The following is a 26,307-nucleotide window of genomic DNA, read 5'->3' as shown; positions in this document are numbered from 1 at the left end:
AACAGGCACTCAATGCTCAAGCAGTATCAGTGTGCCACAGATGAGGCATTTTATACAGATATTTGAATCAGGCCACGCCCGTAATAAAGATAATAATTAACTATCCTCCCTGGCACCAAGGTGTTGCACACAGAACTTCACATCAAAGAAAAGAGCCTTTAAGTTATTTAAAGATTTTTAAGTGCTGTGACGAGATGCTGCTCGTTCGTGTAGGGAAAGAATTTGTTAACTGATCTGCACTGCAGACAAACATCAACAAACTTTGATAGATTTCCTTTGCCTATGAGTCTGCCAAAATTTATTTTTGTAATAGATTTTGTGGTTGTCCTCCAAAAGTTGAAATGTTATTTTGCACTAAGCACACCAAAACATTTTTTTTATGAACATAATTACCACAAGCATAAAACTTCTGTTTCTGTGTGAAAGTTTGTTAAAACGGATTTCACAACCATATGATATAAGAAAACTCAATTAATCGTATTTTTGAATTTCCCATTGCCAGATGGGATGTTACTCAGGACTGGTATAATGATTCAAATACCAGCAGTAGGTCCAGCCACCCAGAATTAAGGAGATGGCCCCGTGGGTAGAGAGAACAGTTTCCCTCAAAATGGCTCTAATGAAGACGAATTTGCTCAAACTAAAACAAATTCTACACAGCCATGGAAGGATTTGCTGAGACACCAGGTCACAGGAGGCTAATGGCACTGCGACACACCTACTAAATCTTCTCTCTGCAAGCTTAATGCAATAAAGAAAATCCCTTTGTGGCCGATACTGCCGCAGGTGCCACAGCGGAGGTGAGGCGGCCACGGAGGTCACGGGGCTGTGAGTGCCACTCTGCCCAGCAGCCCCCAGCTCTGGAAAGGGAGGAGCTGGGGTTGTTCTGAGCCCTGCTCAAGAGGAGAAAATCAAACGTGACCTGGCAAAGGAAAGAGTGAATGCAGTGAGTGGTGTACGGCCTCATCGGAGGGATAAACAGGGAGTAGGTTATGCCGTGACCTGCTGAGAGACGATCAGTGGGACATCCTTCCTCCGGTTTAAGGAGCTGGGGAAAAAAACATGGACAAACATGAAGTTACTGAAGTGAAGGAGGAAGAAACTTCTTCCTCCTCCTCGAACTTACTCTCTTGGTTTTACTTGGACAAATCCAAAATGGTCTTGTTAGGATGAGAGAAAGAGCGAGATGCAAGCAGCTTATTTTTGTCCAGGAGCGGCAGACATTTAAATTACCAGCCTTGCTACCGATTTTGGACACTAGCCATGGCTGGGGATTTTACCCGTAATTCTCACTGACATTAATTCACAGACTGGCTCCCTGACCAGAAAAGGTCTTGCTCTGGCCTGACCCATAACAAGGAACCTGGAGTGGAGGGTTCATCTGACTCATGGTAATTGCCTTACCGGCATATCGGATAAAAGGCAGTTTCTGAGGTATCAAGTCTACGGACAGACACAGGATCTGCAATCTCCTGGCACACACTGCAACAGCCAAGGAAAATTGTTACTGTAAGAACCGAGTATCTCAGTAGGAAGCAAGTGATAAAACCATTTTCTGTTTCTTCCAAATATAGAGTTAAAGGAGCATAAACCCCCTAGCTTTTGAGATCCACAAGAGAACTATCCGAACAAGGCAAAAGTAACTCTGAAATGCTACTGCAGTGCACTGTTTTTTATTAAACAAAGTCATTGCAATATTTATATCAAGCACTTATTCCTGCATTTAAAAAATATATACAGGAATCTGGTAGGTATTGAAGATCATCTGCTCCGAGTATCAAAGGAGAATCACGTATTAGAAGACTCTTCTCAAGTCACACGGCACATTGTAACTCCAACTCTGCGCAGATACTTCTTTATTTTCCCTCAACAAAACAGGGATGAACTAATGCCACTTCCAATTAAAGTAAACAACCCCATTTATAAAAAAATAAAGACTGCAAAACACGAGTGAAAAGCAGAGTTGTTACCTACTTATTTCTCCCTTTGAGGTCCAGGATCCTTGAAGACTGGATTTCTATTTTCCCTGTAGCTTGCTACACTGAAAAGGCAGCAAAACCGAAACTGTATTCAAGATAATTATGCATCTTATCCAACACCTCTAAAATAGTAACAAGTTTGTGATAGTTCTACCTGTCATTTTGCAAGAAAACTTTCGTACGTATCTTGAACAAGCTAAAAATCTTTGAATCCAAAAAACAGATTCAAAAGAAAATAGGAGAATGGGGGGAAGATTTCTGATGGTTATAATTGAGATGGGATATTTTCTCATCTGTGCTTTTGCAGGAGAGGGTTGGGTTTTTTTAGTAATTGCTTAGAAAAATTACTCTGATTTCTTTGGATCATCTCTCAAATTTAATAATCTTTAAATATTTCATTTACTCATTAATTTTTGTGCCAGATCACCTGCACAAATAGCCACAAGAATGTGCCTATTCCTTTTTTATTCAAAGTGAATTTACTTCAGAAATCCAGACTTGTCCAGCAGAGTCTGAAAAAAAAATTTCTTTCTAGCTAAAGGAAGGAAGGAACCAAAGGAAGGAAACTTGTAAACTACAAAATTTCCTGAATAAATATTTCTTGTGTCCCTCATTTGGGCACTGTAGATTGGAAACTAAGCCTCTGCCTCTGGGACAGCAGACTCCCAACTTTCAAGTTAATGCAGTTTTTCAATCATTCTTTAATATGAATCATTAATGTGAATACTTATGCTGAACCCATTAAGTGCTACTGCTTTGTCCCACAAACATTCATTAATTTATCTATAACATACTGCCATCTGGTAAGGGAACAGGATTATCTAAATTTTACAGATGAAGAACTCAGAGAGAAAAAAACCCAAACAAACAAAAGAAAACCCCCCAAAACAACTAATGACTTGAGCAAGTTATTTCAAGAAATCTGCCAGAGCAAGTACTGATTTCTCTAGTCTCAATCCACTGCTTTTAAAGCAAAACTACTCCTTATCACTTCCAGAAACCTTAATTTCCAATTAGCCAAGAAGTATAAAAGAAACAAAATATGAATCCATGGTTTTTTTTCAACAATGCCTTTAAAAAAGCTGTGCATACATGACCTATATGGTAGGTTCATCAAGTCAGAAACAGATATATATTGATATTATTAAATGTTTAATATGTTTTAAGCAAGACTGACCTCTGAATGAACCACAGTATGCTTTGGGATTTAAAACAATCTGTTGTTGGCTAATTTTTCACATCAGGTCTGTATTTAACAGCAACAGTAATTTTTAAATTTAATTTGGCCTCCTGCATCATGCACATAGAAATACGTTTCTCTCAAGATAAATCACTCAAATGTGCACTATATCAATACCAACATCATTTTTTTGCTTGGGGATAATTTTGCCAATAATTTAGCGACACAACCATGAGAAAAGCAGCAACGCCGATTCCCTTTCTAGCGTGGAAGCAAAGTAGCTTGCAAGGCATGCCTTGGATTTGAGAAGCAGCAGAAGGAACTCCACACCCCTCTACCACTTTTAAATATAACAGCAAAACAAAAAAACTCAGCAGCTATTTCAGGAAGCTTAGTTGTTCAAATAAGAAAATACTTACAAGCAGAGGCTGGGGGCAGACTCTACAAAAAAGCCTTTTCTAGAGACAGAGTACTCATTATTAACACAAGTTTTGAAGAAAATCGGGAGGAAGTACATCTAAGGATCAAATCAGAAGCAGTCTTGCAGATTATTTTAAACTATGCATGATGGATGCATTCTGCTCTGTCCTCATTTCAAACTGCACAGACTTTTCCCTGTGATAATCTATTCCAGATGAAGCAACTGATATTTCCAGTTTCAACCAAAGAGAAATGGAAAAAAGGGGGCAAATCCCCCCCCCCCCCCGAACCGATAACTCTTTGCTATTTAATGATTAATCAGTATGAAACCTTCACTCAACATTTGACTTTCTCTTATTTACTGAGCTCTTTAATACAGAAGGGAAAGTAAATAAAAGGAAGAACGGCAATTCTTGATTTCTTGCCAGTTTACAGTATTAAAAAAAGAATCTGCGCCACGGGTTGGCAGGCAGCCACACTTACAGTAAGCTATCTACTGTTTCACCCCGCAGGAAGGACAAAGGATTCAGTGTGGGGCTGCTGGGTTTCTCTCTGTCAAATGCACCCTTCAAAACAGATCCCAGGAATATTAAAAACTGTGTGCAATTAGGAGCATGTTTTTTGCGATCCTTCCCGCTTTTGGGAGATGTTTTTAAAAACCCTGGAGTGTTGTCATCGTCGAGAAGGCAGGGAAAGGAAATAGCAGTGCTACAGCCCCAGCACTGACATTTTAACTTACTAAATCAAGTTACTCCAGCAGAAGTATAAGGTGCTGGGTTAAGCAGTTTGGTTGGTATTTCTGTTTCCTCATTGCACGAGTGTAATTACTGATTATGCCCTCTCCAGCTGCACAGCACCCACTTCCAGGAGGGCTTCCACAGGAAAGCCCATCTTCTGAGGGCTTGTTCCTAAGGCTTCCTAGTGTACAGAGGTAGCTGTTTGCCAGCAGTGGAGAAATCTGAAAGGAGCACTGACTTCTAACTCTGTCAGGCCACTGCTCCATTCTGCATGCATCCTGCAATATTCCCACATCTTGGCCACTCAAAACCATCTGAGCCATTGGCAGGAGGCAGGAAGGAAGGAGGAACAGAATGATGGGAGGAATTAAGGGCTGGGGAGAAAAGGAAAGGCAGGGTAAAAAGCAGCAACAAGCAGGAATTAGAATAGGCTAGAGTTAATAGAAAGAGCCAAAAGGAAGTGAATGGAAGCATGACTGAAGAGGAAACAAGTCATTAAAGGACAAAGAAAATCGCTGCTCCGCATTATGAGGGAGAACGCATGTGTAAATACAGAGAATATGCATGAGAGTTAAGGATCAACAATTATAAATAAGCACAGCCTGAATGCTCCTTCCACTCCTAACACAGAAATAAAAGGACCACTGGTTCCACCTATGAGAAATGAACATCCATGTGACCTGCCTTTGTTTTATTATGCAGCCTTTAAACTTCCTGCAAATTTCCAACTATTCTGCTCCTACTCTGCCCACATTATATCTGGAGACATTCTAAAAATCCCCATAAGCATCAGTACGTTTTCCAAAAAAATCCTGCTTCAGAATAGTGTTATTTTCTTTTCTCCCAACTTCAGCATTTTTATCTGATTCTCGTACTTCCATGACCAAGTCCCAAAAATTAAGTGGGTGGGTTTTTTTTTCTTTTTTGACATCTGAATTTAATTGTATTCAGTCTTTAAACTTCGGTCTCTCTAGCCTAAAAATGAATGTTCAACTTAAATAGAAGAGAATGGAGGAATTTTTAGAGTACATAAAATGGACAGCTTTTGCCTGCAGTCCTGGAAGGGCTGGAAAGAGTGATTTTTAAGTCCCTGACAGTCTTCCCCATCACCACCCCCACCCCACCCCTCCTAGCTAAGAATGTAAAATTGCTCAGAGTACTGCAAGTCAGCAACAGCCACGTTTAAATGAGCTCTGTATCTTACTTAATGTCTCAGGTTAGATCCCAGCTCTGAAAGATACCAGAAAAGGTTGCAAAGACATGAAAATCACTGTCTGACGTGCATCTTGCTGTGACAAGTATTAGATTTTTGGCAAGTTCAGGACGAGTGCTAACTTTCTTTTTGCATCAAAAATCAGGGATGCTGATAGCAAAAGTGCTTTGATACAGAGCTGACAATCCTATTTCTGTCTCCTGCAGATCACCTCTGGATGGTTTTAGGAAAACCCTTCCCCAAGTCTCCATTTCTGCATTCACAGAACTAGGGAAGATTCCCTTTTGCTCCTTTGCTCCCATGGACTTTTCCAAGCAGGTTTTATAGGACTCAGCCATCACTGTTTTGTTTCCAGGGCTGGTTCTGCTTTCACAGACACAGTATCTACTACACATACATTAGAGCTGCTGCAGCTCCCCGGCAGCAAGAGCACCACACACAGTGTCAAACAAAGTGCAAATTTGGTTAGCATGGAAACAAAACTGAACCAGCTTCCACAGCAGCAAAAATACTTGCTCTTGTACCAAATTCAAGGAAACCATTTTTGCTGGAAGCAGCATGCTTTTCAGAAGTTCCATAATGGTTGTGAAGCACAGCTTCCATAGAAGGTTGGTTTTCAGCTCTCTAATCTTCATCTACACCAGAACCTACAGCACAAGTTTAGATGTGTTTGGGCTCTTTTTTATATTTGGAAGAACTAAGAAGAATGACAGGCTTTAGAGAACAACTTACTCTCCCAAATTAAATTATAGACATGAAAACATTAACTTTACATATACAACATTTTAGTTTAAAGGTTGTAATCGGCCCAAAAAACAATCACTACAGCTAGTTAATGCTTTCCTGGTAAGTTTCATAGCAACATACTCGAGGAACAAAAAAAAACCCACCAAATCTTCAATCATTAAATATATTTACTGATTTACTGATTTTTAAGCTTGATGGAAATGTTTCTGTATTTCAGTTTTAAAAGAGACAATGGAGAGTAGGAGAGAAAGACAAGTCAAGAAAAAATAAATAATACCTTCAAGATTAACACTTCCTACTTAAAAAAATATTTTAAACATAAATGAATCCTTTGATTAAAAATTTTGATTATTCTTTAAAAAAAACCAAACCAAAACCTCAAACTTTCTTACATAAAGCTGAGAACTTGCAAATATGAGCTCCAATTCGGCAAAACACACAAACTCCCACTGACTTCAAGGAATTCAGATTTAGACCCACTATTTGCAAAAATACATTAACTTCAGCATTGGAAATACTTAGCCTCCCTAATCTGATTCTCCTCCCCAACAATTACAGAGCAATTACATGAGATAAGAACACATTTCTCAGCACCATTTTTACATATTTTGATAACCATGTCCAATTACAAATTTCCTTCACTGCTTAAATTAAAAAAAAAAAAAAAAAAATCTTGAAAAGATTTTTTCTTTTATTAATTATTCTGACACAGTGCTGAAATGTCTTCTCCAAGGAACAAAGGAATTCACCTGAACTCTGCTCTAAAACAGACTGAAAGTTAACAGCCTACTTCCAGTTGACTTCAGCATGCCTCCCATCAGGCTGGCCAAGAACTGACCTGGGTAGCTTTGAGAAAGGAACTGCACTTCAACCCATGAAAATGCATGAAATCCACGATTTTTTTACTCTTGTTGGTCTTCCCAAGGTTTAAGACTCTTTGAAATGCCATCAGCTATAGCAACAGGTTCTTGTTTATACAAACAAATGACCTACAAAGTACACACTTAATCTTACCAGCATACAATTTTGATTATCCTGAACCTCTCTTTCACCCCAGTGCTTTGTCAACTACATAAAAGTCAAACATTTTTTTTAAACAAACAAGAATGTTTCTGTTCTGTCAAATTTCAAGTTGTCAGTGTCCCTCTATGAACACAGGTTTATACTTCTTAAAGAAATCCCACTTATACTGTGCCTGAAACATGGAATCTTTTCTTTGTATTTCATGTACTTGCAAAACTTTATGGGGGGAAAAAAAAAAGAAGTTTTTTTTTTTTTAAATCACTGTTTTCAGAATTCCCTGCAGGTAGAAATGCTACAATTAATTTTAAAAAATAGGAGCTGGGAAAAATTAGGGAAACTCAAATAACTATGCAGTATTATATGAGACAATTAGGCAATAATATGTGTTTTGCTATTATAGAATAGTTGCAGTATTAGTCTGTATAAATTATTATGAAACATGTTTTTGAAAATATTGACACTTCTAACTACTCTACTAATTATTTCAGTTAGATATTTTATGAAATGCCATTGATTTCACCCCAGGCAACGAATGAGTAAAATAGTTCACATTTTTAGTTAAAAAATGCTCACTAGGTTCTGTCCCTCATTTGTTCTGTCATGTGCATGACTGTGTTGCACACAGGCTGCAGCAGCTATTCTGAAACATTGAAAAACTATTTAAAATCAGTAGGTTGTCACCATTTTAATGCAATAGCTTATCAATACCTGATTGACCCACTTTTTTTTTTTTTCCAGCATTGAAATCATAAATGTAATGGTCTGTTCCTTTGCAAGTGAAAGGTGAAACTCACACAGTAATAACTAGGGGCTGGGTGATCATGCCCCTGGCAGCAAGCAGTGAGTGCAGAAGGGGGAAGCTGCAGAAACATCTGGATTTGCTGCAGCAGAGGACCCAGAACCCCAGCCCCTGGCAGCTGCCTGCTCTCCCCTGAATCCTGCTTCCTGCCAGCATCCATATGCAGAAGGAGAAAATAAGAAAGGGGAAAAAAAAAACGGGAAAAAAAATCAGCAGTGCAAGCATCAACTTTCAGCAACATTTTCAAAGCTTGGAGAGGAAGGGTGCCAAGCACACACAGGCCAGACACTCGGCTCTGCTGCTGGCAGGGGGAGCCTTGAAAACTGTTTGCAGCCGCTTATTGCCACTAATCCTTGCTTCTCCTTTCTGCTCCTCAGAGTGTGCAGGGCAGCATCTCCCCGGGCCTGCCGCAGCAGCACACCCTGCATTTCTCTGGGAAGGCCCCTCAGAAATCCCGGCGGGCCGGCACAGAAACCAAAAGGGCCATGGAGGCGTTCCCGTGCCTGCTGCTGCCTCCTCAGCCCGGCAGGCCCCGAGGGCCGAGCGCCCACCGCCCGCCTCTAACAAAGGAGGTCAGCCGAGGTACCGACGGGATTAACCACGTGAAAAAAAGAAAAAAAGTTATCCAGTATCACAGGGCTGCCTCAAGCACCCCTGCTGCCAAGAGAGATGTATTTCATCTTGGCCTCAAGCCAGCCTTGAGACATCCCGTTTCAGTTCCTGATACTTCAGGCATTTGCTCTCCCTACACCCACTTTGGAGATATAAACACAGGCAGGGTAAAAAAAAAAAATAAAATAAAAAAAAGGCATTCAGCTTGTGCAAACACCCAAGGCTCAAAATAAGGGAAATGCAAGACATTGCTTCAGCTGGGAACCAGGGAGAACGTGAAGCCTTTGCTGCACGGGCCACTGTGATGCTGAAGGAATTGAAGCACATGCCCTCCAAAGGGACAGCAGCTCATCCCTTGCCATGCAGCTTTTTGTCTGTGATTTATTAGAAGAAAGAGCTATTGGATCACACGAACTGGGAACTAATACATGTAATTCTAGCTGCTGAAAAAAAATTGCAAACGCATCTGTCCCCACACAGAGACACTGGATAGATATGTATAGATATGTATGGATGTAAGCAAATACTAGGGTAGTCCATTTCACTTTATAAACACTAATAATAAACTACTCACAGAAAAAGGTAAAAGGTGATAATCATTACATCCTTCAACACATTTCTAGTCTCTCATAAGACTGCAGACACAAATTGAGTTGGTCCATCATTAAATTAACATGGGGGATAAAGAGGGAGATTCCAAGGTTGCAGGACAAACACAAGTGATTACTTTCCTACAACACCACAGGCAGAGAAAACTGTATTTAGCAAACCAGACACTGTTTAACAGGCCCAGTAAACACACAATTGGCAAATTTCTTCCCTTCCTGTGAAAACCATAATGCAAATTAATTGCAGCATGCAAAATCACAGTTCTAATTTAGCAACATTCTTTGCAGCACTTGAGAAATAAATGCAAAAACAGTAGGGATTGTCAGTGGGCTAACCGAACAATTTCACAAGTAAAGAAAATGTTTTACATGTCAATGGGACACTTTTACAACTTCTGACTGTTTCCTGAAGGAGTCTCAGATCTCGTGTGTCATTTAAAGTATTTTGAGATTGAGTTTTAAAAGTGATTTTTAGTTTCATCTCTGAACACATTCAGCAACAACATGAAAGTTCACCACTATGAAGCGTGCTTCAAGTTAAGCAAGCAGTACAGACATCTTAATTCTCTACCACATAAGAATCTATATCAAATCATTGTCTTTATGCTCCTGGATTTTTGCAGTAGTCTATTTCCTGCAAGTAATAAAACATCTACGAGTGTTTTTGAATTCCCTGTTCACATGCAAGTTGATTAACAGTGCTTCCTCTTAAGGAGTTAACACTATTTTTAATCCAATGATAGATTTGATAATAATTTCCATTACTTCTAATCTACTGTTTTGCAGGGTGTTTAACATGGTTAGATGACGTTTAATTTTGCTCAGGCTCTGAGACTGCACTCCTGATAGCTCCTTCGGTTCTTCACCATTATGCATGCTGCACTGAGCACCCTTTCCCTAGCTGACTTCAGAAAGCATGTTTCCAGAATACCTTATTCAAATCCTGAATCATTTGAGTTCAAAATCACAACTTTCTCTAAAGTCAGCATTTGGCTTTTTTTGAGGTGATTGCTCCAAAAAGAACATTTTCGGATAGCCTCAGATATTCTTGTTTAACAATACACATCAGATTTAGATCAGGAATGCAAACCTGCTGAAGACAAGCAAAAACAAGAAAACCCTTGGACAAGCAACATATACCAACAAACTCTCTCCCTTGCCAGAGATCTGTTATGACCTATGCTCATTTTCAATTGCAATACATCCTCTTCTAATGTTGTCAGTAACTTTGACAAACCTACAGCTCCTAGTCTTCATTCTGATCATAAATAAGCTAGATAAATATCTATTTAATCCTTCTGAGATACATGTAAGTAGGACATCTCTGAAAATAAACCAAAGGTATCTAAACATCACCACTTACATGTTCATATCAACTTACTTCATTGCTGTACACCTCTCAGACTGGAAAACTCTACCTTCATTTAACGTGCAGCTGAGTAAGGGGCAACACCAGGATAAGCAGAAATAGGGATAGGTGCTCATTCTGGGGACCCTCCTTGATCTAGAAGGACCCAAACCTGAAAGCTGGTGCAGGCACGCCAAAGACTCAGAGACTCAGGTGGATGACCTGCAAGCTGGAGCCCCCTACCCCAGTCCCACACAGCACCAGGATTTTCTCTTTAAATTCTACGCAGCACCAAGGTAAATTTTATGCTAAGAATTATTTATAGACTTCCTACAAGTGACTGGCCACAGCTTTGATGAACACGAGACAATAGCTCTGTTCATCTTCCACCCGTAACCGTGCAAGCAATAAATGTTTCTAACAACAAACATTTGAGCAAACAACTGATTCAGTTTGTTCCAAGCACCTCAGGCTAGAAAAATAATATCGAAAAGAGTTTATATGCTAACTTGCTCCTCCCCACTGCCATTTCCCTCTGAGCAGGCCTTTCTGATGAAAAACAAAATAAAAATCGATATTAAATGTTTACTTGTAGAGAATTTAAACTAAAATTTGTCAACATAAATCCAAGAGCATTTGGTGTTTGCACAATACATATTTTTAGTGCCTACCTATGCAAACACTAAAACAGGAAAGCAGAGTTACAGTATAAAACTAGCAAAATTTAGTAACATTTAATTCCTTGCACACGGGCCCTGGAGCCTCAGATGCCACAGAGGTTCACTTCAGCGTGGGGAAAACCTGCAGGCTGCTATGTGGATGCTTTCACAAACCCAGCAAAGGAGAAGAGCTGCTGTTTGTTTTTGGAATATACAAATATCATTAAGAGCCAAAAAGCCATGGTGATACTTTGGAGTAATGTCTTTTCATTACAATTCAAAAGCCGTCACAAGAATCTTGCCACGGAAACTGGCGGCGTTTGCTTTCGTTCTACCTACAATCACTGTCCTGCAGGGTTACAGCAGAACTGCTCTTTTAAGATATGATCCCAAATATCACTAAATATGGAGAACAAATTCCTGAGAAAACAAACCCTTACCACATCAGCATTCTATAATATTAGGAAACTATTTGCATCATGCGGCTTGTGCTAAAATACTTAATGATCTCATCCTTACCATAACAAATTATCTGCCAGAAAAAGACCTTGAAGGTCAACACTGGCAACAATTAAAAAGTAATGAAAAACATTCATCCCTTAGGCAGAGTTACAATTTCTAAGTTTGAAGCAATGCGCTGTATATTTTATTAGCTATCACTTGTTTAATTATTCATTGGAGCTCCTCTTATGCTCCATAGAGCAACCTCACATTGCTAAGATTTCCATTTGAATGCTATTACCGATTCAAGGACAAATCTCGTTTAAACTTTTGCTTTTGTTTTTATTTTCCAAAACATAAATTATGTTCAAAAATTAATGGGTCTGTCATGCTTGCTATTTTTAATTCTGTTCACATTAGCTTCAACCTGGGACTCTACACATCATCTCTCCAACAACGGTATTCTGAGTGTCCGCATTCATCTGCTCCAGTATTCCTACAAAACCACACAAGTTTTCAACCAACTGCATCCCTTCCTTGGCCAGCAGGAGTAATTTTTATTCCTGTCTCATTTGCAGCAGCAGCTCTCTCAAGCACAGTATTTCAGTATTTTCTTAAAGAAACTCACCGAGTTCAAGCAAGGCGATAGCACCATGAAATAACTTCTATGCTTTAATTGCCATTTAATTACACTTCCTGGATTTCCTAGCAAGTAAATAAAATCTTTCTCAAGGTTTACCAGAGAAATAAAGAGCTGCACGAACAGGGCAGGCTAAGATTGGTATTATCTGCAGTTCTTAATTTATCCTTCGTTGTGGCCATACACGTTTATGCCCTGCTGGGGATTCACAACACACACAAGGGAAATTAGCTAGGAGAGTTTTTTGAGTAAGTGAGTTTGAAAAGCCCGTTCACTGTTTTGTGATCAGCAACTTGAGATAGGTTCCCCATTTAAAATTTCATTAGTAGAAATATGCATGTGTACTGTACTGAAATGGTGAAAGAAAAAAGAGAATAAAGTAGAACAGAACAACAGATCTGCAATGGTTTGATACGTGCTTGAGCTAAAGAAATGGTTTGATACGTGCTTTAGCTGGTAGAATAAAGAAATGGAAAATGTCATGAAAACTGATGTTAACACTTTTTTTTGCCTCTCCCCTTCTACACACAAAAATATACCCACTTCCTAAACTATATTTACAAATAATACCATGGTTTATAAAAATTGAAACTGGGCTGCCATTAAAAGGAGCAGTAATACAATTTAAAAAAGGCTAAGTACAAAAATACATACTCATTTTAAGCTACTTCAAATTCCACATTAATAAAAATAACAAAGAGCATGTATTTCTGTTCAGTGAATAGTCAAACTCTATCTAATGCTCTAAAAAAGTATCTATTTAATTAAATAATTGAGTTTTTTACATAATGGGGAAAGTTATTTACAAGCATTACTACATTAGTGTTATATCAATAAAGGTGGCAGCAAAACCCACCTTAACGTACTCAAAACTAATTCCCAAGATCAGATAAAATTTAATTTTATGATATCATAAAATTTGTCTTAGATGGAAAACAAAAGTTGCATAGTTGCCTTAAAACTTCATTTGCTGAGTTCAGGAAAGTGAAGTGGCAGGAAGGGGATGAACCCTTGCGTGGAATGGGCCACAAAGGGACTGCAACCTCATCTCACTCCTTCTAGGAAGACAGACAAATATTTTTTAAACATACACACACACCTCAACATAGAATCTCATGTGTAAATAATCACATTTTTGTATCCAAAGTTTCCTTGATTGAAAAGACAGAGAAACTTCAGACCTAGGACCAGCAGGAAATTTCTGTGCATGTATTCTGCTTTACCAGTGGGGAATACACTTCTGCAGCGTGTTTCAGATCCAGGTCATGTGGAAATTTTGCAGAGAAAGTCTCTTAAAGCCTTTCTGATGAGACCAGAAAATCTGGACAGACCAGTTCCTTGTTGGTCTAATTAAAAGGCCATTAGGATGTTGATCCAGAAGTGAAACCTGAAGGAACACACGTGGGAACACACACAGTCTTAACTGAAGGTGACAATAAGGGACACCATTCACCAAGGTCATATTTGCCCAAGAGTCCTGTTATATTCCTCCCTCATGTGGTGGAGGATACAGGCTCCTCCTGAGGGCCACTCTCAGCCACCAGTGAGCAGGAAGAGGAAGAAAGACCAAAATCCATAGACATGGAGAGGAACAAAAGGAAAATTTCTGGGAAACAGAACACAAAATAAAAACTGATTCCACAGAGCATCCTTTATCCCAAGTTAGCTGCAGTCATTAGCAACCTCCTATACCTGCCTTGCCAACTTCAATCAAACCATGCTCAACTCCATCATGAAAAATGAACATGGGACTTTTATTCAGATGTAATCAATACCTTGTGTGCCCAAACCACATAGCCCTTCTTTTCTCCTCCCCCACAAGGGAACACCAAGAACCTTTTTAGACATTCCCAAGCACCTCTCACACATCTGCAGAAGTCAGTAATGCCCAAGAGCAACATCTGCTGCACTAACCCAAGCCCATCAGTAGGGCTGATGTCTCTTTTTTAACTCAATCTTCCTAATTTTCCAAATAAGTGAGCCATTTAGCACTCCAAGGCTGGTCACCAAAACCAGGAAAATACCTACCAGCTTAGGTGTACAGGAACACTAATACCAAGAAGGCTACTGACAACAAATATATTTCTATTTTTGAACGCTTACAAACAATACACTTTAAATTTCTTGTCAGGTTTAATTGCTGAATACTTAAGTTACATTTGCATGTCAGGCAACAGTACTTTGTGAGAAAGAGACATGTTCTATGAGTCCACAGACTACAGTTTGAAATTAATAAACTCTGAAAAATGACAGACCAGATATATAAAAATATGTCCATCTTAAAACTGCTTTAAAACTTATAATGGAGATTCCACAAAACACGGACAAAACCCACTGTCACCTCCATAAGGCAGCAGTAAGAGCTTTTCATAATGAGACTTTCAGGAATGAAGTGAGGAGTTGATTTTACCCTGTACACCACAGTAATTTGCTGTGCAGCTTCATGAAACTGCTACAAATAGCATTACAGCCAAAACCCAATCGTTGCTGAAATGCATTTAGTAAAATGGAAAATACAGAGAAATACAACACAGCAATTGTCTCTCAACCCACATTATATATTGTGTTTCTAAATTATATAGTATTATATTTTCAAGTTTTTAATATAGTTTCCCACTGAGGAATTGATAACACAGGAGACATTCTTTGACCTTTTCCCTCTGAATATCCAAATAATATACCACATAGGTTTATAAACCAAATAACTCTCCAGCCTTTTATTAGATCCCAAGGGATAAAATCTGTTTTAAAAAACCACCACATGTAGCAATGCACAAAAGAGCTAATGCAAAGCACTTTCCTTGCTGTGCTATTTCTCACCTGCATCACAATTTCTTCTGTACAGTTGCAATTGCAGTTTATGAGTTTACATGTATTGGCAAGACAAAAATTGAACTTCTAGCACTTGAAAACCTAATGCAACCACTGACAACATGAACCATGATTCTGCTCACCCACCAATTCCTACTTAATGGATTCAACACAGCACTGCCATCTCTTTAAAGACTTGACCCAAGCAACAGACAAAATAACTTATCAAGCTTTTCTATTCCTCAGATACTGCAGAAAGTATTTAATGGATGAATTCCAAATTTAGCAGGATGTTAAAAACCACGCAGCCACCAGATAAGTAATTGTGGGGCAGCTCAAACAAGAAGCTGGGCTGATCCTTTAAAAGAGGCCTTTTGGGGATTTTGATTTGATAATGTTTGTATCTCTACAATTAATTACAAAATAATGAAGGATTCAAGCCATCACAGTCAAGCATTGGGAGTGTGAAAAGATGCATGCTGTGCATGACAAGAATCAAAGTGCCAGAACAACTCAGGAAAAAAAGCACAATATAAAACAGTTGATGTAAGTTAGAAACACTGGGAACTTTCAACCTGCAGCAGTCTTTTTTATGTGGCCAGTCCCACTGATTTTAATGGGGCCACTGCTGCAAGTACAAAAGTTCCATGCAGGAGCCTGTCTGCCAGACCATGCATCAAGCAACGTGTCAGGAGAAGCTGTCAGGACTCTAACTGATGCGAGATCAAATCCTCCCTCTAAAGACACAATTCTGTCTGCTTCTGAAACTTCCAGCAGATGCTATTTCAGAAAATGTGAATTCTAATTCACCATTAAATCCAGAGCTGATTTGACTTTTGGAGGGGGCTTGGGGCTTCATTTGGGTTTTGGCTGGGTTTTTCTTTGGTATGCAACATCCACCTTAAATGTACTGCTCTGGAAAGAGGCAAAACATCTGCTGACATCAGACCTATTTACAAGCGTAATTTTAGAGCTCTATTCCATTTTCATTCCAGATCAGTTTATCACACTGGTTTGCAAAATCCAAATTAACAAGGTACAATGAACAGCTAGTGTAAATTCTGAGCTGTTTCTTCTAACGAGACCAATATTTCAATGAAGTTTCCAAACACATGACAGAACTTTATCCCAAAAAGAAATAAAATATTAATATGTTGTTTATCTTCTGTTTTCAGTTTCTCAGTTTTTGACAAATGGAACTGTAAGCTGAAATATTCCTGGAGCCTGTCCAACACAGATAGCTGGTATTGTAACGTTTTTTCAAATTTAGTGCATTATTCCAAATTAAATTTACCTTGGCCATACACAGGATGATTTTCCCCTCCTCCCTCCACAGATGAGTTGGTTCTCAGCATTTATTCAAGGCAAAATACATGGTCTCAAGGAATTAGGAGTTTTAATTTCCACAGCCATCATGTGGTATAATACTGGTCCTATAGAAAGTGAGTGGGAATGATCATCAACTCTCACAAGAGCAGATTTCAACCTCCTGATAGATTTTCCTCCTTATTAATTCAAATGGTAAGAAGATCTTTGGTTTTTTTTTTAAAGAGCTGTTTTCCCACATCCCAATGAGATAAAAATAAATAGTTCTTTACCTTTTTACCCAATCTTCTTCAAGAACTATCAAAACTAAAGTATTTATCAACATCCGTTCCTCAACAACAAAACATTTGCCTTTTTCTGTTCATCCAATGAAAATTTTACCTACACATGTCCATTTAATATCATTCAACAATGTCTAAAATGGTTCTACTGCTATTAATATTTAAATAATCAAAAAGACTTAGCAAGAGAGCTCAGGAAGTCATTTAGTGCAAGATTTTATTCCAGCTAATGAAGAGAAACTGCAGTACCAACTGATGCAGAGCTAAAATTGCTTTATTATAAGTTTCATGATTTATTACAAACATAAAGATGAAAAAAAGGCATTAAATTTATTTAAAAAAAAACCAACTAAGTTAAATATGGGTGGGACCTTCTTATCCAATATTTAAGGAAATCAGGAAGCAGCAAGCATCTTGCATGACATGTCAGATACATGACATGAATGGATATCCAAGGGACCATGCACCTATAGGGAAACACTGACACTGCTCTATCCCTTCTCCTCCTGCCATAAACGTTCAACACAACCCTCTTCTCCAATTTCTGAAAAATGACAAAGGAAAAAATGAATTGCCAGCAAAGCCCAAGCAGCAAAACCGTTGTCATGAACATTTTCATTTTCAATGTGAGCACAGACTTTTCTGGGATTAATTCAGCACTGGAAAAGCTCATTTACTGCTCAGATAATTTCAGCTCCTATGAACCCTGACATGTGAATAAATGCTCCTCTGAGAACTCTGGTTCAGCTTACCTACATAATGCTGTTTATTTGACCAAAGCTACTTTTTTCTCTTACAGTATGAAGTATTGCCTTCTGTGGTTACAGGCCTGGGGGCAGGGAGGATAGAGGGCATTTTGCTAGAAGGTTATCTATTACTGTTACCAAAGAATTTTCTAAAAATACTGTATTTTTTAAACTTACTAGCTATTTATACTCTGCCTGTACCTTGTGTTTGAATCTCAACTTAGGATATTTTTCAAGTGTGTCATTTACATTTCCTAGAAAGCACATTGACTGTTTGCAAAGCTCATCATGACTCCCTTAAATGTCTATTTCTGGTACCATAATAGACTTCAACTAGTTTGCACTCTAAATTATCAGCAAGACCTTTCTTTGTATATTTGAAAAAGTCACAGTTTACACAGTAACTGAGTGCTATTAGCTGAAAATTCAGCTTTTGGTTTCATTTCTCCATTTTCTTTTGTATAATGAATCTAACCCAGAGAGAGGGCAGGCTGTTCAGGCTCACCACTGCAGCATGCAATGAGGATAATATGCTGCTTCCTTATACCTCCATGCTAATTCCTGCTATCAGGCTTTAGTCCTGGCTTCTGAACTATGAACCCTGGTGGGCTGGACCTGCCTGCTGGGCTTGGCTAACTCAGAAACTCACAGCAGCATACAGAGAGAGTCGCTCTGCAGAGCATCCAGCACTGACAGAAGCTGCAGGAAAATAAACTGAAGCCCAAATACATCATCTTCCAATTTCTCGATTTCACTGGTGTCTGTTGGTAGATTTTCAATAGGCTTCCTATCATCCTTTTTTTTTTTTTTCCTTCCCCTCCTCATTCTGGGATCACAGCCAATCCCCAGCACAGCAGCTGACTTTCCCCAGAACTAACTAGAAATATTCCAATAGACTCTATTTATAGACTCAAAAACTTAGGACTGGAAGCAGCCAACCAAATTTTTCCACTCCTTGCTCCCCTCTGCTATCTATCTGTCTATCCATCTATCCTGGGCTAACCTAAATTCCAGCTTCCTGTCTTTCTCAAGGGAGAACTCTCCTACCCACAACAGGTATGCCACAGGCACACACACCTCTTACAAATCCCAAAGCACCTGTGGAGGGTGCATGCAATTTACTGAGCTGACCAAAATAACAGGAAAACTCTACTTTTATGCCACTGTAGGAAGATCTTCCCTCTTGTCATTAGAAATCAAAGCTGAAGAAAGATCAAGATTTTTGCAAGAGATTCTACCACCTGTACCTCAGACCTCTGCAAACTCATGAGTCCAGTTGGGAAACATATGAATTTTTGGTTTTCTATGAAAAAAACGATAATTAAGAACTTTTCTTTAAGCAGGCTTGAACAGTGGCTTTTATTATTGTATTTTTAGAATACACACACATATCTGTATCTAAGACTTGCAGAAGCCAAGTAAGGTTAGTCTCCATTAGTTTAGGTACAGTACAAATACACAGCAAAAGAAAAACTGTGTCCCAAAGTAAGAATAATATCACAGCCGACTCGCCCTCGGACATATGATTCTGCAAAATTATCTATTTACAGTACTATCAGATCCTGTTCAGCATTTCATACTGCAGATAGTGCATTGAAAGTATAAATGCTGAAATAGAAAAGCCAGTGTGCTCTGGAAGCAACACCTGGCAAGCCTGATTTTTACTTAACCTTACAAATGTTGCTAGGAAACCCTTCTCAATATTTACTTCAAGTCTTTAAAGAAACAGACCCATTCATACTGAGCTACTGGTGGGAGCACTGGCGACTTGGCAGAGAAGTCCCAACCTAAATTTACTCTTGACATCTCACTCTCCTAATCCACAGACCTGACGTAATATAGAAATATAATTAAGAGTGGGGTATGCAGTGACCTTATGAGACCCTAACAGCACTGGTATTTCGGACAATGCAAGTAGTGCAAACAAAGTAACAAAGTTCTTTTCCTCAGTTTTGGGCAGGTCTAATTTTAAAAAAGCTACAATGTTAATGCAGAGTCTTCTTCATTTTTACATTTTTGTGAGCAGTGGATAATTTAACAATTCTCACCATCAGCTCTCATGTCTAGCACAGAGATATGTGGTACCTTCATCTGCCCGTATGAAACATCAGAAAAAGCCTAAATTCTACAAAAACCAATAAATGGGAAACATTTGTCTATTTACTGCTGCCTTTCAAACTGATTCCATGGTATATACCTATAAAAAAAAAAAAAAATCAGTCAATCAGTAAAATCTCTATTTCTTGTAATCCTAAGCAATGATATGCTGAATTTTCTTAATTTTTAGTCACAGCAGAAAAAAGCACAAGCTTTCCTAGGACCTAGGGCACTATACTGAGCATATATCCTCTTGTGCCAATATCTGCTATTTTCCTTGCTCCTATAATCATCCTCTTTCCCATTAGATCACATTTCTTATTCCTCTGCATTCCTGATCCCAAGCCCATTTCTATTTGGTCCTGAATATTTTTTCTTTTTTTTTTCACTGAGCATGAAAACTGCATTCACTTGTATTAAATTACGGATTTAAGTCACGCCAACATCAATATCACCTCTGAGTTTGGGGCACGCCGCGTGATGGAAAAAAGCCAAAATATATCCCAACCAGTAGCAACTCTTCCTATGTCAGACCCAAGCTCAAAGCCTCAAGTACCCCAGGAAAAATTTGGGAAGAACTATAAATGCCCATGCTGCCAGCACTGGGGCAAAGAAGTCCCCATGAAGAAAGCACAGCTGGGGCTGCCACCCCCTTGTGCCCTGAAGCATTCCAGCTTGGAACAGCAGCTTGGCAGAGGGAGAACCCGGCTGCTGTGCAGCAACACGGACCTTGCCACAACCTTAGCAAGACTTCCTTTTAATAAGCACAATATCAGGTGTTTGTGCTGAAGCAAGCAGAACCTGAAGCATCTTGAGATCATGGAAAGGGCTAATACAGGTGGAAGGACATGGAACAATTAGTGGAGGGCATGGAGTATCTTGTTTATCACAGTATGGAGGGTATGAAAGTAAGAAAAGCATGAAGCACCTCTTGTGAGCTCAGAAGTCATCAGGACCCTGGTGTTCCAGGTATTCATCAGAAATTAAGAGAGGTTTCTAACTCTTTTTTTTCCTGTAGCTATCTTATAAATAGACTTAATGACTGTAAGTCATTTACAACCACTAATACATCACCTAGTCAACTCAGTTAGCCTCATATTAAAATTAATTTATCAGACATCCACAATATCCAATTAGCTGCAAATCAATAGGTTTACTTTACAAGAATTTATTGATCCACAAAGTAGTTTTCTTTCCTGAAATGGCAATTATAAGTCGTTAAATTAGTTTGCCTAAGTTACAGCTGCTTGTAAATACTTAAGGCAGCTGCCTATAATCAAAACAATTCTGTTTGCCTTTACAGATTAGTATTATAAAAAATACCAGAATATCCCTATCTAGCTGAAAAGAAGTGAAATTCACTTAATTAAAAAAAAAAAAAAAAAAATACAGCCTATTTGTCACTTCGGTTTCATTTCCTATTTCCAAGATTTAATTCAGCTTTTTTTAGGATTTCTAGATTGCAGTGAAGGTACTTCACTCATTCTGGTCACAACTTATGGACAAATACATCTGCTGAAAACAGTGCCTCTGATTCTTCTGTGGAACAATTTCCTTTTCCTGTAACTCTGAATCTTTTCTCAATTACAGATGCCTGAGCTAACAGGTGAAAATGCAATTACACACAGGCAGCATTTATTTTACAGGCATAGAAGGAGATCTATGGAGAGAAGTGGTCAGTCCTGAGGATCCAGCATCAAGTTATAGGTTTCACAAGGGCTGTGCTCCAGGTCAACTCCAGCAGGGTCCCATGGACAGAAGTCAAGGCTGGAATGCCCTGGGTACCTCCTGGAGTTCCTTTTTAATTCTCTTCTGGCCCAGAAATATCTGATTGTTCACCCCCCAGCTGCCCAGTGATGTGAAACACAGGACAGAGGATGGGGCAACTGGAAGATTCACTCCAAAAGCACATTTCTGATCCCAACAAAAATGTAAACAAAACCCTACAAAGTCTGTTATTAGCCTTCTGCACACAGTTAACTCCTGTTTATGTCATAAAAGAAATGCAGGACAATTTGCAGGCTCATAGAAGACGCATTTTTGATTCCATTAAAAAAAAAAAAAAAAGAAAAAAGAAAAGTAAATGAGCAACTCGCTTTTTTTCACTTCTATTTCTACATATATTAGCTCCTCTGAATTTTCTCCCTTTTTAAAATAACATGTCCATCCAAAACACTCGTCCTCTTTGCTTCTTCCACCAAATGGGTTTAATATGAAGTGAGTAACCATTCTTTATCTCATTATCTGCATGCACAGTTTGAAAGTTGTCATTACTGCATATTTAATCATGCAAAGTTTTCAATGCCCAATCTCCCTTTTTTTTTTACTGTCAAATCTCCAGAAACATAAATTCCAAGCAGTCCCAAGAATCAGAAAGGTTAGTTGGGAAACAAATGCAAATCAAGTGCATTGTTTCACTGCAACATTATCTTATGTCATTAGTTGGCAGCAGCCATAAAGCTCTGGACCACTTCCAACATTTACTTCCATACACTGAGCAGAAGCTGACATGTCTAACCCCCCACACTTTGTTCATCTTCCAGCTACTTTACGTGGATCCAGATTAAAAATAAGGATTTAAAAATCCTAATTGTATCAACAGGAATCATTCTCTTTTGCCACTGCATATCTGAAGGAAGACTATGGTAAAGCTGTCCTGGGTTTGTAGAGCTAATTCTGCAGCAATGTGGGTTTACTTGATGGATTTTCCAGCAGGGCAGCCTGCAACAAAGGTTCAATGCAGAATTTTAACAAGCCACTCATGTTTAGTAACTTTTCCTAATCCTTAAGGAATACTTATTGGCCAATACTTGTTTTTAGTTATTAACATTAGAAAGCCTTAGTGCTCAAAACCGAACAAAATTAAATCAGAAACAACAAAACAAACCCATGGTGCACACTAAATCCAAGTGAATGAGCTATGAGCTGGGGGGCAATCCTCAGGAAAAGGGGGAAAATGACCTCCACTGCAGCATCCCTGAGGGCATCATGTTCTCTTCCTGCTGGGCTCAGGTGCTCAGGGAGCTGCAGGAGTGCAGCAGTCCAGAAGTGTGCCAGAAATGACGACGCATTCAATTTCTACCAAACCATAAAAATAACAGACCCTGATCCTTAGAAACACCAAACGTTAAAGTACATTGTCTTCAAGAGGAATTCCTGAGCTTTTCCAGGGAGATTTCCCATATCCCAGGATCCACAGCTGTGCGAGGTTTTAGTTGTTTTGTTTTAATTTATCCAGGTGAGCTTGGAAGTGAACACAGTTATATCTAGCAAAGTAGCTCTGAAGCTACCATTAGAGGAAGAGCTTTCTAACCACTCTAACATACTGCACTCTCTAGCACAAATCTAATTTAGTTCAAAATAATGAAGCTGACAGCTCAGATAGTCTGCCTGGAAACTGTGCAAATTTCCCACCCACCTTCATTTGCAAGGTCCCTGGCACTCCAGTCTTCAAAAACGCTGAAGTGCATGACAGGTTTCTAGAGACAAGTCTTCAGCAATGCTAAAAGTGAGATCTCCGACCTTTTGGAGAAGCTCAAGGGAAAAGAAAGGTTTCTGTCGTGCTGCCCCAACCTTAAGGCACTTCCAGAAGCAATCCCTTTCCTGCTCCTAGTCTGAGGGCAGTGACCTTGATGAAACTCGACTGGGAGACCACATCCCACCTCCAGCACTGCTCCTGTCAGACAAGAGGCGGTGTTGGAATATGAATCACCTGCAAAAGGCTGGAGAGGGACTTTTACAAGGGCACACGGCAATAGGACAAGAGGTAACGGCTGTAACTGAAGGAAGGTAATTTAGATTATGGATTAGGAAAATATTCTCTGCTCTGAAGGGTGGTGAGGCACTGGCACTGGTTGTCCAGAGCAGCTGTGGATGCCCCATCCCTGGAAGTGTTCAAAGCCAGGCTCTGCTCAGCCTGGTCTAGCTGGAGGTGGCAGCGGGGTTGGAACTTGACGACCTGATGTCTCTTCCCAAGCCAACCCACTCCATAGCAGCGAGCAGAGTCCCCTCGCCAGCACCAGGGCAGAGCTAAAGACACAAACACAATTGATTTCCCAGGGTGAGACGCTGCCAGAGCAAACCGGGGCTGGCCGGTTGTGAAAGCACGTTTCCCAAGGGCTGGGGAGCGCGAGGACACGGCGGTGACACTGCCAGGACGCACAGACACACGGACACACGGACACGGCGCCTTGCGCAAGCCGCAGGGATGCCGCGCCACCGCCACAGGACTCAGAAAAGCTCTGCCAAAAATGCTGGCAAGCATTTCTCAGCGTTTTCTACAGCTCTCGGCAGCTGGGAGAGGCAAAACCTTGGTCAGGACAAACTATTTAATTCCCCATTCTGATTCAAAGTTCTCAGACCACTGATAGATCACACTGCTCAAAATGAACCCCTAAAGTACTTCTTTGTTTTGCAGACTTAAGGCTGATTATGCACCCAAAAGGGTCACACGCACACGAAAACAAGGAAGTAAGATATTCTCACAAATCCAGAAGATTCAGAAAGCATTATTAAAGATGGTATGGGGTTTTTAATTTCTTTTTTGCTTGTTCTTTTTTCCCAAATACCTAATTGCTATGGTTTATAAAGATGCCACTTTTAGAAACTTGGGGCAACACCTCTCAAAAGCAGACATGGAATGAAAAGTACAATAGAAAAGACTCATATACTCAGCACAAATTTTAGCCTGAAAGCTCATTCAAAAAAGTTATTTCACCTCCAGATGCAAGTAGAAAGTACTGTTTAGGAGAGGGGATGGAAACGAGTAAAGTGATATAAAAATTGTCAGAAAGACTCAGCAATTAGTCTGAAATTTGCTTTTTAACCTCAGGGCTGTAACTCTTTGATCTATTATTATCACTAACCACAATCAGCAGCATACCCGTGCATCTTAGAGGAGAGTAGAAATTTCTATAAGCCATTTCACATATTATCCACAAATACTGGATTCTGTTTCTCCTCAGAGGTTCTAATCCAAATTTACTTCTTTTTTTCTTTACAAAAAATAACATTACATATCAAACCCTGCCCCCAAATATGAAATTTAAGCCATCAGTTTGTTCATGAAGCCAATACACAGCTTAGAGATTGCAGATTTGGAGAAATTTAATTTAGCAACCGGCTAACAACAAACTCTAATGTAATTTCAGGTGCTCAATTCACTGTTTAAGATAAAGAAGTGAAATTCAAGTTATTTTGTGATCTACCAGCAGTGTGGGAACTTCTGCTATAACATAAATCTGTAAAGAAATGGCATCTTGCAAAAATACTTATTCACATACTGAATTGATACAACCACTGTTACTTATACTTTTAAGAATCCAGAATGAACAGCATGGATTTGGTTTCCTGCACTTTTTTTGTTGTGTTGTGAGTCTGGGGTGGGATGGGGGGAGGGTTGTTTTTTGTGCTTTAAATCTTTCAGCACCAATTTCAGCAAAATAGAGAAAGAGAACCCCCCAGATCACTTCCTTTCAGAAAACACACCGTTAAGCTCTGATAAACCACATTAATAAACCACACTGCAAAACAAAATAAAAACAACAAAAACAAAATAACACAACCCCAAACAAGGTCACAGAGCCTCCCATTTAAAGAGACCATTTATTTGAAGGTTTTGCCCTGAAAGCAAAACCCTCAAAGGTTTTTGTAAAATCCCAGGGTCCCTGAAGGGAAAGACATGGATGCTGTCAGAGGGACCACTGGACAGTGACCTTGTGCTGCAGGTGACACAAGCAGGGCAGCAGCACTCAGGTCATGCCATGCTCTATTTAGGGTGCACTCAGACATGCCCAGTAACACTGCAAGGACCTGGCCCACTGCACCAATGGAAATACTGAAATCCTGCTGCTTTTTCCTTCCCCTCCGCAGATCTCTCACTCAGAGGAGACTGCCACTGAAGTAATTCATATGCTGAGCACCAGGCACTGTGTAGCAACCAGCTGCATGTGAAAACTGATAAAAGTACTAAACTTAGATGGATTTAATACCTGTTTTTCACACACTCTTTTTAGTTTCCTCGTTGGACCATTTTTATCACTCTTAGACAGCCATATTTTAAGACACGTTTGCCAGAGAACAAGTTACGGTTCTATATTCATCTTTAACTGTGGTATTTTCTGACCTCTGAGATCTTAAATCTCAAATCACAGCACTCCATTGTTCTCCAAGAAGTTTTGGTCAAAACAAGTCCATTATTAACTCCATCTCCTACAATTCTGTTCAAAGAGGCAATATATACTGAAATATAAAACAGTCAATACACTGAAAAAGAGAAAATGCTTTTTAAAACTATATCCTGAAAATACCAGCGTTGGGATTATGGCTCATTGTCTTTCAGTAGAAAGGTGCACTTGGGATATTTCACAGGCTCCATTCCCTTTCCATCCCTTCAACTTGTTCTCATGTCCACATCACATCATACTGCTCACCAAGTTTCACAGTCCTCATGGTTCCTTAGAGCTTTAGAGTGAACGGATCAGGAACCCAACCTGGTTCTCCCATATACCAAGCCCAGTCAAAGAGCAAAACCAAAATCAGAGCAGACAAGGCATGGCCCCACAGAGTATTTTCACCACTGCAAATAATACATTGCTGAGCTACAGGTGACACCCAACAGCAGCCACTGCTCCAGCCTGGG

General features: G+C 39.4%; 1 protein-coding gene across 5 annotated transcripts in view; it reads right to left on the bottom strand.

The window, feature by feature from the left end:
- The window catches only part of NR3C2 (nuclear receptor subfamily 3 group C member 2), a 183,672-nt gene that overhangs the window by 145,450 nt on the left and 11,915 nt on the right, over positions 1-26,307 (bottom strand). The window contains exon 1 of one of the 5 annotated variants that reach the window (XM_056490798.1): positions 3,579-3,795. The exons of the other annotated variants lie outside the window; for them this stretch is intronic. Coding sequence (XP_056346773.1) covers positions 3,579-3,676 — 98 coding nt within the window. The 5' untranslated portion in view covers positions 3,677-3,795. Of the gene's footprint in view, positions 1-3,578; positions 3,796-26,307 lie in introns of those variants that run through there. 5 annotated transcript variants of the gene reach the window in all.

The sequence above is a fragment of the Oenanthe melanoleuca genome, chromosome 4, assembly GCF_029582105.1.
Source record: "Oenanthe melanoleuca isolate GR-GAL-2019-014 chromosome 4, OMel1.0, whole genome shotgun sequence".
NCBI lineage: Eukaryota > Metazoa > Chordata > Aves > Passeriformes > Muscicapidae > Oenanthe > Oenanthe melanoleuca.
This window is presented reverse-complemented; position numbering and strand designations above follow the sequence as displayed.